Here is a 14,999-nt window from a genome sequence, read left to right as displayed (position 1 = left end):
CTCGCCATAACCTGACCTTCCCCATCGTCGGGTCCTCTTATAGCGTATTTAAACTTTTATTCTGGGGTATCATTATACAAGGCAAAAGATATGGCCGACGCCGGACAGCAACGGCCTCTCACAGCTTTCGCTCCGCCGCCTCCTTTGTGGAAACACTTCACGCCGGATAACCTCAAAAAGCTAGACCAGATCAAGAAGAATGCGTCGAAAAATGAGGACGGGAAACTGCAAAAGAAGAAGTGGACGCCGGCTGAATTGCAAGCTTTAGATGTACCACCAGAGCTTCGTTTTCTGATTCCACCAGAGATACCCAAATCAGGCCATTACAGTGTGTTTGGAGAACTACAAAGCGTAAGCGCATTAGCTGTTCGTGTCTCTCGCTGAGGATCATAGCTTACAAGCGATTGCAGCTCTCAACAGCTCTCCCCTCCCTCCAAGATCAAGGCATTACACAGCTTTATCCTTCCCCGCCAACAGGTGACGCCGACCGGGAACAATCCTCAGAACCCACCCGGCCACTAAACCACGCGTATTACCTCCTCAAGATCAGCAAATCGTTGCTTCTAAACTTCCTGGAATTTGTGGGCATTCTTTCGGTAGCTCCCGAGCAGTTTGAATCCAAGGTAGAGGACTTGCGCAATTTGTTCATCAACGCGCATCATCTTCTGAACCTGTATCGACCTCACCAAGCGCGGGAATCGCTCATTCTGATGATGGAGGAACAGCTGAGCCGTACCAGGGAGGAGATTCAGCAAATGGACAAGCTAAAGGAGGAAATTACTGGAGCCCTCGATCAACTGAAGAAGGACGGCATTGACGTGGATGCAGCATCCGTCGAAACCCCTGATAATGACACAAAGAAACCCAGTGTTTCAGAAGAAAAAGTGACCGGAGATGCGCGATTGGTCTGGGACCTCTTGGATGAGAACAATTGAGGCTGAAGTTTTGATCAATATGAAGCACTTAGTTCCCAGCATCTCAAGCGTCCAATACCATGCTCTTCGTGCATAACAATTCAATTGTTATAGCGCTAGCTACATTGTCTACATTCGGAACCCACACAAGCAACAGCAAGGGATGCATCATATGAGCCATCAGTCCAATACGCCGTTTCTTTCGCACTCGTGATCAGTTCCTCGACTGGACAGTCCGTGGACTCAAAATGGGACAGCTTGGACTACAGTGCAACATACCCATCCTTCACCTCTATCAGGATCCGACGTGAGATCTCGAGCATCTGTTTTTGGCGTTCTTCGAGCTCCATCTCCATATCCACTTTACATAGCGGAGTATGGTTGATCCGGGATGGTCACGTGTGGCGCTAATTACGCGCCTTTAAAATCCCACCAAATTTTGCCGTGACGAACATTTTCATGTTGACCTTCATCCATACTTCGACATGACCAGATTGGTTACTTGAAAGACTCTCATTATGGTCTTTTCTGCCTGGCTTGATGATGCCTAAAGGATTGAACTGTTTTGAGTGTCCCCTGTTCACCATTTTCGACACACAATTACTCCTTGCGACTTGTAATCAGCTTGGTAAGTTGATACTTTTTCACTTAGTCTCCCTACTATGATGATTGATGCCTATTATTCTTTGTTTCAACCCCATCTGAGAGCACACAAGTGCTTTTTGATTATATCCGCGCATCTACTATCTGAAAATTCAAGCTTTAAAGCTTGATTTTGAAATACTTGTTCTGCAAAGCATTGGACATTACGCGAACCATTTGCTGACTGGTTTCAAATAGGTTTTCCCAATGATCACATAGCCATGGATAGTCATGAATATACACTTTTTCAGTTCACATTGTATAATTTATGTTTGCCTTTTGTAGTCTAAGTCCTGTAAACTCTAGCGTCGCAATTGTAGCATCCCACAAGATGAATGTGAGCAACCCACCCAGTCGAGCAATCCTGAGAAAACCATAGTGCCAAAGCAGCAAAACCACAACACAACCACACGATACCACCGTTTTTTAACCCAAGTACTAGTAGGTATATATGCGATCGACATCCCGAAAAACAGGGAAACAACAGAATACCCCCTAATCAAGACCTAACACACATACGTACCATATATATCAACCATAACTTCAAGTCCCATAACCCCGTAGTCCAGTCCGGTCCCTGTAAAAATACCCTTCGAACACCTCAACACAAGCCCATTCTAATGAGAACGCTCATTCCACGCTTTTTCAATAGCACAAGTAGCAAGTCTATACAACTCGGAGACGAAATCAGCCACGAGCTTGATATGCACGATCTCCGCGACTGCGAAGGGCTGTCGCGAGAACAACCGCTCCATCATACCCGTTGCTGTGCGAAGGAGGCGCACATCCTTTGTGGCCTGCGGGTCGGATGGGTTCTGGAGGATGTTGCAGAAGATTGCGAGGAGGGCGGACATAGGGTAGAAAATTAGAGTCCTAGGTGGTGTTAGGTTAGCATGGAACCGTGTGTGTAGGTAGGTCATGCGAGACTTACCAGAAAATGCCGTCGACGAGGACGTGCTCCGCTGCTTCGATGTAGAGGAGGGTCGAGCGACTGGCTTCGACGGAGAGCGCGAGACTGGAACTCACGCCGTCCATCATGCCGCCCTGGCCTTTGGCCCAGGATTTGCAGCGGCTGCTGGACTGATGAATCATGGTCATGCAGAGGTGGTAGTTCAGGCGTAGCATGACAGAGTGCATGCTGACGTTTGGGTCGGGGGTTTCATGGGAGAAGGACAGGGTTGGTCGCCATTCGAGGGGGATGGACATTCGCCAGCGCTCTAGCTCGTCGTCGAGCTCGCGGATATCTTTTAGAATCTCGGCGTCGGTTTTCTTGAGGGCTTTGAATGAGTAGAGTGCGCTGTAGGCGCGAGACTTGATGATGCTCAGACGGAGGTCGACGGGGAATAGCGGATATCTTGTTATTTCGCATGTTCGTAGTTCCTCCACGCAATGATGTACCTGCATGTCTGCGTATAGCTGTTCCACGTAGCCGGGTGGTAATGTTAGATCGCAGTTTTCGTCTGTGAACATCTGAGGTTGGCCGATCCGGATGCAGACATCTTTCTCGATGGTGAAGCAAAGCCAGAAGATAATTCTGAGTTGCCGTTGCACTCGAGAGCGACGGCCTCTGGTGGTTTTTATGGGATATTCGGCTTCATCTGGATAGGAAGTATGAGCACCTAACATGAATAGCATGCGTGCTGCAAGAGTGCCAAAGTAGTTTGCAGATTGCAGGCTACCGGTGATTAACTCGAACAAGGCCTGATTCGAAGACCCATATCAGTTGTCAAATTCAAGTAGCAGGGAACGATAATGATCAGATGTATGACTGATGGTGGAAGGGCTCATTTGCCAAACCAAGTCGACGGAAGAGGTGTAGAGAAAGTCGTCAATATCATGTAAAAGCTTACCATTGCTGTAATCGCCTGGACACCATCCAGTGTTGGAGTCCCCTGCAGAATTTGGGGCACCAAGAGATGCGCTTTCATAAAGTATTTCTCACCATCAACAGGCGGGGGTGTCGGTGCGGTCACCTCATTACAGGGGTTCATGATAAGAGACGAGAATGCCAGAAAAGCAAAGATGCAGCCCCTTAAACTTGACTCTGCGTAGGAAGAATCGGGCGAAGGTTTCTGATAGACGGCATCAATGGTCTCCTGGAAAAGTTCGTGGTCCACAATGGGAAATATGCTCTGCATAAGTGATAATCGATACCTTTCGAGATGAAGCTCCAAGACCTTTCTATCCGGAAGATCAAATATTTGCCCTGTCTGCAGATCGTTGAACATTGCACATGAATTCAATGCACGCTGTTTCTCCCATGGAGGCCTAGTAGGACTTAGCTTGTCGACGTCGATTTTCTGCCCAGTTCGCGATTGAACCCATTCCTGGCCCTCCGGTAACAAGAATGGGATACCTGTAAGCTGGCTCACAACGCTCAACTCTCGTCCTGCGAAATGAAGCGGCACCGAGGACGGTAGGGACGATTGGCCGTGGGATGGCCCAGGCAACTTTATCCCGAACCCACTTGGTCCAGAGGAGGCAGGAGACGCATTAGGCGCTAGAAGGGAAATGGTCAGTCCTACGATGTATGCATGCCGAGGATCAGGCAGACAAACTGGGTTCTCTGAACAGGCTATCTGTTAGGAGTTTCTCTATCCGGTCGATGCGCTCGGCCAGGCCGGTAGATTTTTGTTGGCTGCAAGATTGGGTAACAAGTTAGTGTCTTTGAGGAAATCATGAAATTTGGTTTTTCCTATGGCATACATATTTGCATTTGTCTTATCTTTTCGTCTTTTATGGATGACTCGCTCGAATGTACATGGGATATTGTGGTGACTACACCAGTTACACTGTGGCACAGCTGCGTCGCACTTGATCTGTGCATGAATAAGCATTATGCCCACAGCCAGGGACGCTGCAGTGATACCTTTCTTTTATAACATGCATCACAGGCTCTCGCTGTGCGCTTCCTCGGCTGTCGAGTTTCATCCTCCGACCTCTCGGCGGACGTTGGAGACGGATACATCGATAGTCAGCCTCCACAGAGACTAGCGGTATGATCGCTCAATTTCGTTAATTTGAGAGGCGGGACCACAACGGGGGATGTGAAAAGAAAAGTCCGGCTGCCGCTGACTAAAGATAACAGAGGCAAAAACTTCATTGAGGCAGTGTAAGCGGTGTTGGGAGGTACTTGAATGGCAGATCTTTTTGTTTTAAAGCGTGTTCTATAGGGGTATCGATCTATCATAGATCGGGGATTTTTCTCTCCGTGGCCGAACCCCCGACAAGGCCCGAGTGTTGATGATGACAAGAGTTCGAGACTGGATTTCATCGATCTTCAAACCTGCGACGACGATCTTTCCTTACTAAGCGGAGATGGCCTGGTTAGAGTTTTAGTTCACGAACTCGTTAGCTAATCCCCTTTGATATCAATCAATCAATGGATCAGAACACCAAGTGTTGGAACTACTGGTAGTAGTTGCCATCCCAAAAATCGGGATCGTTCGTTCCCCGTAAACGCCACAAAAACCTTACTATCGTCGACTAATCCATAACATCTCTTTAGAATTGACCAACTGTCAGATGGCGTGTACTAAGCTTAGATAACCTAGTTCTATTTAAGGTATATATAAAGTAAGACTGGAGGCGTTCTAGCACGTTTTCCGTCCTCCCCTGGTTGCGACCCCTGAACAGGTTACTAAGCCACTAGCTTTAGTTAACTAGTTAACTAGTCCACCTTAGACCGAGGTGACTTAAAGCCTACCATACTAGGTAGGTAGACATTCAAACTACCAGTCCAGTATACATCCCCAACTCAACTCTAGCGGAGATGTAACGAACACAAACGTATCGCGCGAATATCTGCAAAAGGCCAGCCTGCAGCGAATGCGATTATGGTATCAAACGTTGAAATACAAAAACTATTCGGAAAGATGTCCCCATAAGGCCAGCCATAAATTTCGCGCTGGAGATCCGAGGTTGGCGTGGAGTGAGATCGGACAATGTGTGCAAGATTTGCTCATACTGTACAGTCCGGTCGCTGACTACCGGACAACGCAACAGACAATTTATAAGAATCAGACGTGATGCGTGGTGGGGATATGGTAGGTGCAATGACAATAGCAGCCTGCCTCAGCGTGAGCTGCCAGCAAGCTCGTCATCGTCGGGCAAGTCCTTGATGACATCTTTCAAGATTTGGATCAATTCATCAATGTCCGGTCGATCTGCCGGTTCAACCTGCAAACACTTCCGAACGACATCCTTGACAGGCGCACTGATCGTTGTGGTAGCATCTTTGCGGGATTCATCGCCAGCTTTGCCCTTGCCCTTGCTGGTACCCGGTTTCTCATCAGGGAATCGCCAGTCTCCACCCAGGACGCACATACTTAGGCTACCACCGGTCTCCTCGCTACGTGCCTCAAATGGGCTTTTGCCCACCAAGCAAGCGTAGAGAGTACATCCCAAAGACCAGATATCGACTTTGGTGTCAATTATGGAGCCGGTCTTCACGTCGAAAAGCTCCGGTGCTCGATATGGCATCGTACTATGTTCCGCAGCAGTATCTTGGACGGCCAAAGCAAGTGAACGCGAGGTGATAGCAATGGGGCTGGGGGCGAGTGAACCGAGATCCATCAGCACTGGTGTTTGTCCGTCATCATCAATCATGATGTTGCCTACTATCGTTAGCTACGTGGCCGAGCCCACGGGATGGGTAATGGGAACCTTACCAGGCTTGATATCTCTGTGTGCGTATGGGCGCAAACCTCCATCTTGAACGCCTTCCTGACTCCTTGTAACCTCGTCATCCATCAATGGTTCGTTCTCAGAATCTTCGTCATCTGCACCCTGGGTTGCTCGGCGCTTGGGCTTGCTCATGCGCATTGACGTATCTGCCTCTTCGCCTTCCCTTCTTGCAGCCTTCGCCTTGCGAGTAGGCCCGGCACCGCTCTGGACACGATATTGATGCATGGCCCGGAGCGCAGTGGCGACACCCAGCATCAGCACCATTAATCGCTTCTCCGGAAATCGAGTATGGTTGACTAGATTGGCATTGATGGCGTCCTGTAAATTCCCTCGTTGATAGTAAGGTAGGAGGATATAAACAGTCTTAGACCCGGCTTCTCCGCCATCGGAGCGGAACTTCGAGCCTGACTCGGTAGACACGGAGTGATCAATCGAATGAATGATATTGGATTGTGATGCAAACAGATTGTAGGCCTCCACTTCTTTTAGTGCTTGAGAGACGGACTCCTGACCAAAGGGACATCGGATCTTTTTCAGCGCAAACAGCTCGGACGTTGCTTTGTCTTGGACTAAGTACACGTAGGAGAAACCACCCTAGCATTTCGTCAGTAAAAGCCCAATGAGCTAAGCCTGGTTTGCTCCTTTTATCTTACCTCGCCCAAGAGACGGAGCATTTTAAAGCTACGATTGTTGATCTTAAGCTGCGGCGTGCTGGGGAAGCAGCACATGCAATCGGTAAAGTTATACAGGAGGTCGAAGAAATATTGCGCCATTTTCGGTTGATCACACTTGTAACATCCAGCTAGACTGCCGAATCAATGCGCACTCAATGGTCTGATCTGTTTTGTCGTGGTGATGAGTCTGTTCCAGCGCAAGGCCAGCCGGCCGTTTGAATGCGAGCGGATCCGGGGAAATTAGGAGAGGAGAACAGGTGCGGCAAGGGAGAGAAGGCCGGTATGCAGTCGAACGGCAAGGAAGGAAAGATCGGGAGATTGTATGTTTTAGAATGAAACGCAAAATGAGGAAATTACCACTAATGGGGTGGTAAATCTTGTTTGATAGTCCCACTGGTACGGTTGAGAGTAAGCCAGAGAGATAATGATGAGGTGGAAGATATGATGAATAATAAGGCTGGGGCGGCTGTAGTAGCCCGTGCAACCAGTACACCTCGTCACAACTACCGAACGCGCAGTACACAGTATACCAAATATACATCGACTACGCTCCCCCTTAAAAAAACTAAGGCTGTAGATGTTATGTATATCAAATACTGTATTTGTGCTGATGTTATGTCAAAGATGATAATCTGGCCAGACAGTACTTCATTGAACACATTACTCGGGGAAAATATTAAGAGGTATTGATAAATCACAACAATGCCAGGCCTGAACAGGGCCAGACAAGTCCAATTTGAGCAGAGTAGTAAGTACGGGGTAGGTACTAGGAGATCTACTGCTTTTCCATGTTGACGCAGTACAGTCCAACTACTACTAGTAGTACTAGTAAGTACTGTCAATGTACCCGTCAGGACATGAGAATCATAGGCATCAACTAAACGGAGTAGGCGGTCTGCGCCAAGATCCCTGAGGCTTGCACTTTGTTGCCTGAGCAGGTGGTTTGTTGTATGTATTGTACAGTAACTGGCGGTATGGCCACTCAACACCCATGCATGGGTGGAGCACAAACCATGGTTCGTTCGTGTGGTTGTTTATGTTTGCTGCGATTATCATTGGAACTAACCCCTGGGATGCATATTGATAATTCTGGGGATGAGTTGAAACAATTTGTTTATACATTGACACGAGAGAAATTGTGTGGCGATCAACTCAATTCTTTCTCCTTCGGTGGTCCCCTCGCTGCCCGACCAGAACAGGAGGAAACCAACGCAGAAAATCCTCCGATCCTCTCAAGTACTAGTTCGCTCAGACTATCAACACTATGACTGCCCGTCTATGATCAGTCACGCAGTTACCTCCGTCTTCGCAGCTTATCCCTTCCTTCGATATCGGACTTGTTTTCTACACTGAGTCCCTCCCTCTGACTTCGAATGATTTAATATCCCGGTTGCCATCCTCCCCCTCGTCCCCTCGGTCAAGGCCAATCATTTTCTCGACACCCTGATGGCTCCCCTCGACGACATCCAGGTCGGTGACCTGGTAAACGTTCCCGGGGGTATGTATGGTACCATAAAGTATCTGGGAACTGTGGCTGGCAAACCGGGGAAATTCGCTGGCATTGAACTGGCAGCTGAGCATGCCAGACGAGGGAAGAACAGCGGTGATGTGGACGGGAAGAAATACTTCACAACCTCCACCCCCGGCTCAGGCATCTTCGTTCCCATGAACAACAATAAGTACGTCACGAAACGCTTGTCCGCTCCTAGCATGCCTAGTGTAAACCCTCCGACTCCCTCCCGACCCGTCAACTTCAGCAAATCCGTCGGCCCGGGCCTGAGCCCCGCGGTTCGAACTCCCCGTCCTATGAGGCGGCCTTCACTTCCTCGAGCTGAATCTCCACGTGGCCCACCGCCCTCAAAATTGAGTCTCACTGGACTACGCACTCCATCCGGGGTGTCGAGAGCCCCGAGTTCGAATAGCCGTCCAAGGAGTCCAGTCAAAGCCCCGTCCCGCACTTCGACCAGCCGACCGCCCTCTCGCCTGAGTGTAGATGATGACATTCAATCTACGAGGTCCTCGGATATTCAGCGCAAGGCGATGGCTGCGGAGGTGCAGGAGCTGACTGACCAAGTCAGGGGTCTGGAGAAGCAGCTCCTGGACCGTGACAAGCAGTTAGATGAGCAGGCAAACACGTTGTCCGAATTCCAGAGAATGCTAGAGGACCTTGAGGGGTCGGATGCCATCTCCATTCGCGCTCAGTTGCGTGATAAAAACGAGAGGATTGCCCAACTGACGACGGAGTTCGACCTCCATCGGGCCGATTTCAGGAGCACTCTGGATACATTGGAAATAGCTGCAGCCGAAACTGAGCGGGTATACGAACAGCGTCTAGATGAACTGATGCAGCAAAACAAAGAGCTGCAGGACCGAGGAGAAGATGTCGAGGCCGTTGCAAGGCAACTGAAGCAGCTCGAAGAGTTGGTCTCGGAATTGGAGGAGGGTCTGGAAGATGCGCGCCGTGGTGAAGCCGAGGCGCGAGCAGAAGTCGAGTTCTTAAGGGGTGAAGTCGAACGAACGAAACTCGAGTTGAAGAAGGAGCGTGAAAGCTCTTCTCATGCGGTGGGGGATGGACAACAGCATTCAAGGGAGCTTGATCAGAAGGATGACGAGATCCGCGGTCTGAAAGCTATTATCCATTCTTTAAGTCGGGGTGACCCCAATCTGCATGCACTTGAGCCAAATGGACTCGGAGGTACTCAGCCGGAGTATGATTCAGAGCATGTAGCCCACTTGGAACGGCGGGTCGAGGAATTCGAACGCATGACAGAACGGAAGACTTTCCGTATTGAAGAACTTGAGCATGAGCTTCAACAGTTACAGCTCAACGGTGACAATCATCATCGCAACCCCACTACCAATGGCTCGCACGCCTACCACAAATCCTCAAGCTCCCTCGGAAAGATCGGCGGTGAGCATACCGTCAACCATGCCCATCGGTTATCTGACCGCACTGTGGTCCCAGGCGACTGGCATGATCAACCACAGCATGATGACCAATATCAGGCTTACCCTGGACGACTCCGTAGCGCTTCGGAGTCTTCTCATCAGCGACTGGAGACCATGCACGAATCCGATGCCCGGTCTGATGATGGGGCTTCCTTGTGGTGCGAGATTTGTGAAACTGGTGGTCACGATATCCTGAGTTGCACGAATATGTTTGGCGCCGAGCAAAAGAACAAGAGCAACACCGATACTAATGAACCATCTCAAGACGACTCAGCTGATGAAAAGTTCACACCAGAGACATCGCCAGCTCCTGAGTCCGCGCAATCTAGTCATGAGGATAGCACCACCCCTCAGAAAACTGGCCGAGATGTCGTTTTAGAAGGGTTGAAAGGAGTCGCGACGACATCTTCCATGGCTCCTGTAGCAGGCAAAGCGAGCGGAGCAGTTGATGAGTCGAAGTGGTGTGCACTCTGTGAAAGGGATGGTCATGAAAGCATCGACTGTCCATTTGATGATTAATGGGGTTGGGTGGTTAGAATACTGGTGTATGAGGTATATGATCCAGGGATCAGTTCTTTCTGTGGCTTGGCACGTTTCTCGCAACTGTGATGTGAGATGACATTCTGATCGGTTAGCGAGTCCGTTCCTGATTTATTTTTAATAGTGGGTTGGACACATTTTCTTCTCTTGGATATGCTATACACTGTATTATTCCGGGTCTTTTGTTTTCTCCACCCTTTCAGTTGCTATCCTGACTCTTTTATCATATACCAACTTAGTTTGTGTGAACCTTACAGAGTACCCCGATCAGATCTGTTCAACAGCATGTTCTCTTTCTATTGTCATATTGAATTTTTTTTTTATTTTACTCGCAGGTGTCACTCGTTCTGGTATTTTTAATAATCGTGTACCCTTGTGTCTCCAGACCCTTAGAGCTGGCCACTCTTCCTTCTATTCATTGTTCACATTCTGTTTCCTGGCATTCCTTTTACACGTGGTCAGCCTCAACCTAATCTAGACGAATACATCTTCATCAGACCCTCAAGGCAGGCCGATTCCCTCACATCGTCTAAGAAACGAGATTCAATTACCTACCTAGTAGTAGACTAGGCATACGTCCAATTACCCTACTAGATGAATTAGTCTCACTTGATACTATACACACTATAAACTCAAGGAAAGCATCAAGGACTTAAAAATAAGCTTCTTGAAATTCTTCCACGATATATACTATAACAGATACAGGAGTGTCAAGGAATGAAGAACTTGGGTCCAATACTCTGTGAACAGTAGCTATGAGTCACTTATAACCGATTAAATCAGGCTAGGTAGATTCCAGGAACCCTTAGTTAATTTACAATCGATACGTACCCTTATAGCGTAACCAAACCTGCTTCACCTATACTCTTCTGATGGAGGGACCCGCGATTCCCAGCGAAAAACGACATTGATAATGCAGCGACCAAGGGCATGAGGGCTCTTAGTGCATTCCATAGTGGTATATGACTGCATGTCGATCTAAGCTACCACCCAGCATACGATAGCGATGCTACTGGTTCGGTCTAAGGACTCAAAGAAATACAGCTTTCTCGGTTTCTGTGTCTGCATCCCAGGGTTGTTGTCGCCTACTTCTACGTTCCATTTGCCGTGGTGGCTGGTTCTATGCGCTGCGCACAGAATGTCGTCCCCGAGTCGTCCATGAGCGTCCGTGGTTTCGATGCCACTATTGATCATCAAAGTGATCAGGCATGACGGTCTGCTTCATCAATCAGCTCTGGAAGTTCTCTTCTGAGTATTGTCGGTTCTGATGTCGCGAACAAGTGTAGGCATAATCTAAATTAGGGTAGTTTCTGTTCAGAGGTACTTAGTGGTAGAACTTGCTCCAACCCGAAAGAACAAGGCAAGATATAGTTGTTCGAGAAATGCCAGTTCCTATAGGTACATAAGCAATCCTTCAACTCTTCCATGCCCTTCATTATTCTCTTTCAGTCTACTACCGACACCCAATCACCATTTGTAGTCAATTATCATCATAATCATCATCGTTATATGTACCCCGTAAACTCTACATGTTACATCATCAAGTTACTCTGGAAATCATTCCAAACATCAACTACTCAAGGAACCTGGGTGGCTGTACCAGTTCCCCCTCTTGGTATTTGGTTTCAGCAACAGCACCGCAAGCCTTGCACGTCCGCTTTTCCTGATCCGCGCCAAATTCTTCAACAACTTCTTTCACCTGCGTTCCCAGGTCCGTGCACACAAAACGCTTCTCCCATACAGTCTCTCCACAACTCTTACAGTACCACCGCAGGATATCAACTGCACCTTCAGCTCTGGGCTGCTCCATCACAACACCCACGGTATCCTTGAACCGCACCGGACAGTGAGGCGTATTGGCGGGTAGCAGAAACAGCGAACCCTCGTGGATGGGAATGTCTTGGAACGTTGGGGGCGAAGAGGATGTATCGACAGTTCGGAGAAGCATTGAACCTCGATACTGGTAGAAGAACTCTGGGGTTGTATTAATGTGGTAATCCGTGCGGGCGTTGGGACCGCCCACGATCATCACTGTGTAGCCGGCTGTTGCCGGGGAAGAGGGGTGATAGACACAGTAATTGTTCACTGGTGGTTGGAGAAGGTGAGAATTGGCCTCAAGCCTGTAAGTGCATGGTCAGTTCAGTCATTGTACAGTTATGTAGCTTCTATTGGGTCTGGTCGCATGTTGTGACGCATTGCGGGGGAGGGGCAATGAGGACAATATATATGGTAGCGCATGGATTGAGAAAGTACCATTTCGGAATGTTCAAGGCCGGGGGAAGCATTTTGAGCAAATATTGTATTAGCACGATGCACCCTTCTCAGTCTAAAAGGCCGTCTTGCAAGTATTCAAAGTTGAAAAGATCGGCGGAGGGGTGAACGCGCATAGTTATCAGTCGACATTGATAATCAGGCTCGGAGATAATCATTTTGCTTAAGCCCGGGCATCATTGCGGAACATTATTACCCCGACAGATTTTCTCCATTCGCTTTTTTTTGTCGGCTCAAAAGCATACTTTTGATTGCGACATTGCTGGCCCACGACGGAGATATCGCGAGTCTTCAATCAAATAATCATGGCCACTTCACAGCCCCCTCTCCGCTTTACCGGTCATAAGAACTTTGTGTATCGCTTGGTTTTTGCAACCTTGACTGGCCGCACGGTGCATATCTCCCAAATCCGCCCTTCATCTCCTACCAACCCTGGTCTTGCTCCGCATGAAATTTCCTTTCTTCGTCTCCTAGAGGCTGTCACCAATGGCTCCCAACTTGAAATTTCGTATACAGGAACAATTGTGGTTTACAAACCGGGTCTTATTACTGGGAGTGGTGCAGGAGCAGGCAGTGGTGGTGTGATCAGACATGAGCTTCCGGCAGGTTGTAATCGCGGTGTGAGCTACTACCTTTTGCCTCTTTGCCTTTTGGCTCCGTTCTCCAAGGCTCCTATAAAGGTTCTCTTTACCGGCCCTGGTGTGATCACTTCATCTACGCCAACAGGTGATATGTCCGTGGACAGCGTGCGAACCGCGATCTTGCCGCTCTACAATCAATTCGGCATATTCAACAACATCGAACTTCGCATCCTACGAAGATCTAACCCTGGACATAACGGCCGAGGAGGTGGTGGAGAAGTTCAGCTGGTCTTCGGCCACCAAGTGCGTCTCCCGAAAACTCTTCACATGATGAACCCGGGTAGAATAAAGAAGATTCGCGGTGTAGCCTATGCCGTCGGTGTCTCAGCTTCCAACAACGCGAGAATGATCGAAACCGCTCGTGGTGTTCTCAACCCACTTGTACCGGATACTTACGTTTTCTCTGATGTGTCCTCCGCCCCGCTGATTCCTGCCCCGGAGAAGAACAATCCTTCGGCTAAGAAGAAGATCGGTCTTGGATTCGGTTTGTCGCTTGTTGCAGAATCCTCGACTGGTTGCCTCTTTTCCGCAGATGTGGCATCCCCGCCTTCAGGTGGCCAGGCTCCTGAGGATATTGGAAAGCAGTGCGCTTATCAGCTGCTTGAAACCATCTCGAAAGGTGGTTGTGTTGCCCCCGCTGCAGCAGCTACCATGTTGGGTCTTATGACAATGGGCTCCGAGGATGTTGGCCGGCTTCAACTTGGCCGTGATGTGATTGCCGACGAAGGTGTAATCCAGCTGGCAAGAGACTTAGCAACATTTGGCGCGCCTGGTTGGGGTCTTAGAGAGGCTGCCGGAGAAAATGAGCGTGGTGACGTCGTTGTCAGTGTGGTTGGACGGGGTATTGGAAATGTTGGACGAAAGGTTGCTTGATTGCGTGCTCACGGTGCGAGCCTCACTTTGATTCGTGCAGCCATTCTGGTCAGCTGCCGCAAGTTTACATTCATCGATAACTGGAGGTTCAATAGCCAGGTAACAGCCTTGTTTCAGAATTCGACCATTTAACAGCCGATCGACATGAAACCCGACCTTGGTACCCGAACAGCGTGAATTCTCACGGCGTTTCATAATTCGCGATCGCAGGGAGGCCGATTACACGTCACTTCTTATCTCTACAAGTGCCTGACCTCGGTAGTCGGACGGTGGGATTTGAAATACCATGCGCTTCTTTTCACCGCTACCTTAGACCTCCGCCACGTGTCTAGGGTCTCGCCAAGACAACAACTGTTTTCCACACCGCAGCCGGCGTTCTGACATTTTCGCTTCACATTCCAAAGAGATGTCGCCCCTTTGATGGGCCCTTGCAGTTTCATGAAACGCTTAGTTGTTGTATTTCAAATGATACCCACTGTTTTTCTGGTGCTTGGAATGTCCACCTCACCGCTGGGTGTCTACCCCATAGTGGGTATAGATCTCGCAGTTTAGGGCTAGGAGTATGTTGGGCTTTGATTCTGGTGATCATGAGTCACACCTCGTGGAGAGACTGTTCCTGAAAACTATGTATATAAGCGGCATCAATGGAGATCTTATACTTTTACTTCCCCTGTTGTATTGTCTTTCACATGACTCGTCTACGTCTATCTCATTCATTATGTTTCCTTTTCTTCTTTTCCTGATGTCTGCGCAATCGCCTCGAGTTAACCAACTCAAAAAGCAGCTCAGCAACGAACCGGAGATTTCTT

General features: G+C 48.8%; 6 protein-coding genes across 6 annotated transcripts; 3 read left to right on the top strand and 3 right to left on the bottom strand.

Moving 5' to 3' along the window:
• The first annotated feature begins 9 nt into the window (after positions 1-9).
• On the top strand, positions 10-1,128 carry med7 (mediator complex subunit MED7). Its single transcript, XM_032080281.1, has 2 exons — positions 10-351; positions 411-1,128. The coding sequence occupies exons 1-2, from the start codon at positions 91-93 to the stop codon at positions 933-935; spliced, it is 786 nt and encodes a 261-aa protein (XP_031947249.1). The 5' UTR covers positions 10-90; the 3' UTR covers positions 936-1,128.
• Positions 1,129-1,831: 703 nt separating this feature from the next.
• On the bottom strand, positions 1,832-4,846 carry BDV37DRAFT_2255 (putative C6 transcription factor). Its single transcript, XM_032080251.1, has 6 exons — positions 4,426-4,846; positions 4,263-4,375; positions 4,115-4,194; positions 3,407-4,056; positions 2,488-3,257; positions 1,832-2,429 (listed from the first exon to the last, which is right to left on the bottom strand). The coding sequence occupies exons 1-6, from the start codon at positions 4,522-4,524 to the stop codon at positions 2,174-2,176; spliced, it is 1,968 nt and encodes a 655-aa protein (XP_031947248.1). The 5' UTR covers positions 4,525-4,846; the 3' UTR covers positions 1,832-2,173.
• A 53-nt stretch (positions 4,847-4,899) lies between these two features.
• On the bottom strand, positions 4,900-7,331 carry BDV37DRAFT_235401 (putative serine/threonine protein kinase ENV7). The gene is made up of 3 exons (XM_032080485.1): positions 6,896-7,331; positions 6,227-6,836; positions 4,900-6,172 (listed from the first exon to the last, which is right to left on the bottom strand). The coding sequence occupies exons 1-3, from the start codon at positions 7,013-7,015 to the stop codon at positions 5,631-5,633; spliced, it is 1,272 nt and encodes a 423-aa protein (XP_031947247.1). The 5' UTR covers positions 7,016-7,331; the 3' UTR covers positions 4,900-5,630.
• Positions 7,332-8,273: 942 nt separating this feature from the next.
• BDV37DRAFT_2238 (CAP-Gly domain containing linker protein BIK1) lies at positions 8,274-10,471 on the top strand. The gene has a single exon (XM_032080226.1). The coding sequence runs from the start codon at positions 8,363-8,365 to the stop codon at positions 10,382-10,384; it is 2,022 nt and encodes a 673-aa protein (XP_031947246.1). The 5' UTR covers positions 8,274-8,362; the 3' UTR covers positions 10,385-10,471.
• A 1,430-nt stretch (positions 10,472-11,901) lies between these two features.
• Positions 11,902-12,948, bottom strand: BDV37DRAFT_235398 (3-hydroxyanthranilate 3,4-dioxygenase). The gene is made up of 2 exons (XM_032080484.1): positions 12,659-12,948; positions 11,902-12,525 (listed from the first exon to the last, which is right to left on the bottom strand). The coding sequence occupies exons 1-2, from the start codon at positions 12,688-12,690 to the stop codon at positions 11,979-11,981; spliced, it is 579 nt and encodes a 192-aa protein (XP_031947245.1). The 5' UTR covers positions 12,691-12,948; the 3' UTR covers positions 11,902-11,978.
• Positions 12,531-14,471, top strand: BDV37DRAFT_2119 (RNA 3'-terminal phosphate cyclase-like protein). Its single transcript, XM_032080027.1, has one exon. The coding sequence runs from the start codon at positions 12,982-12,984 to the stop codon at positions 14,188-14,190; it is 1,209 nt and encodes a 402-aa protein (XP_031947244.1). The 5' UTR covers positions 12,531-12,981; the 3' UTR covers positions 14,191-14,471.
• Positions 14,472-14,999: the final 528 nt, after the last annotated feature.

Source organism: Aspergillus pseudonomiae (genome assembly GCF_009193645.1).
Source record: "Aspergillus pseudonomiae strain CBS 119388 unplaced genomic scaffold BDV37scaffold_1, whole genome shotgun sequence".
NCBI classification, from domain to species: domain Eukaryota; kingdom Fungi; phylum Ascomycota; class Eurotiomycetes; order Eurotiales; family Aspergillaceae; genus Aspergillus; species Aspergillus pseudonomiae.
The sequence above is the reverse complement of the archived record's forward strand: the minus strand, read 5'-3'. Positions and strand labels throughout refer to the sequence as shown.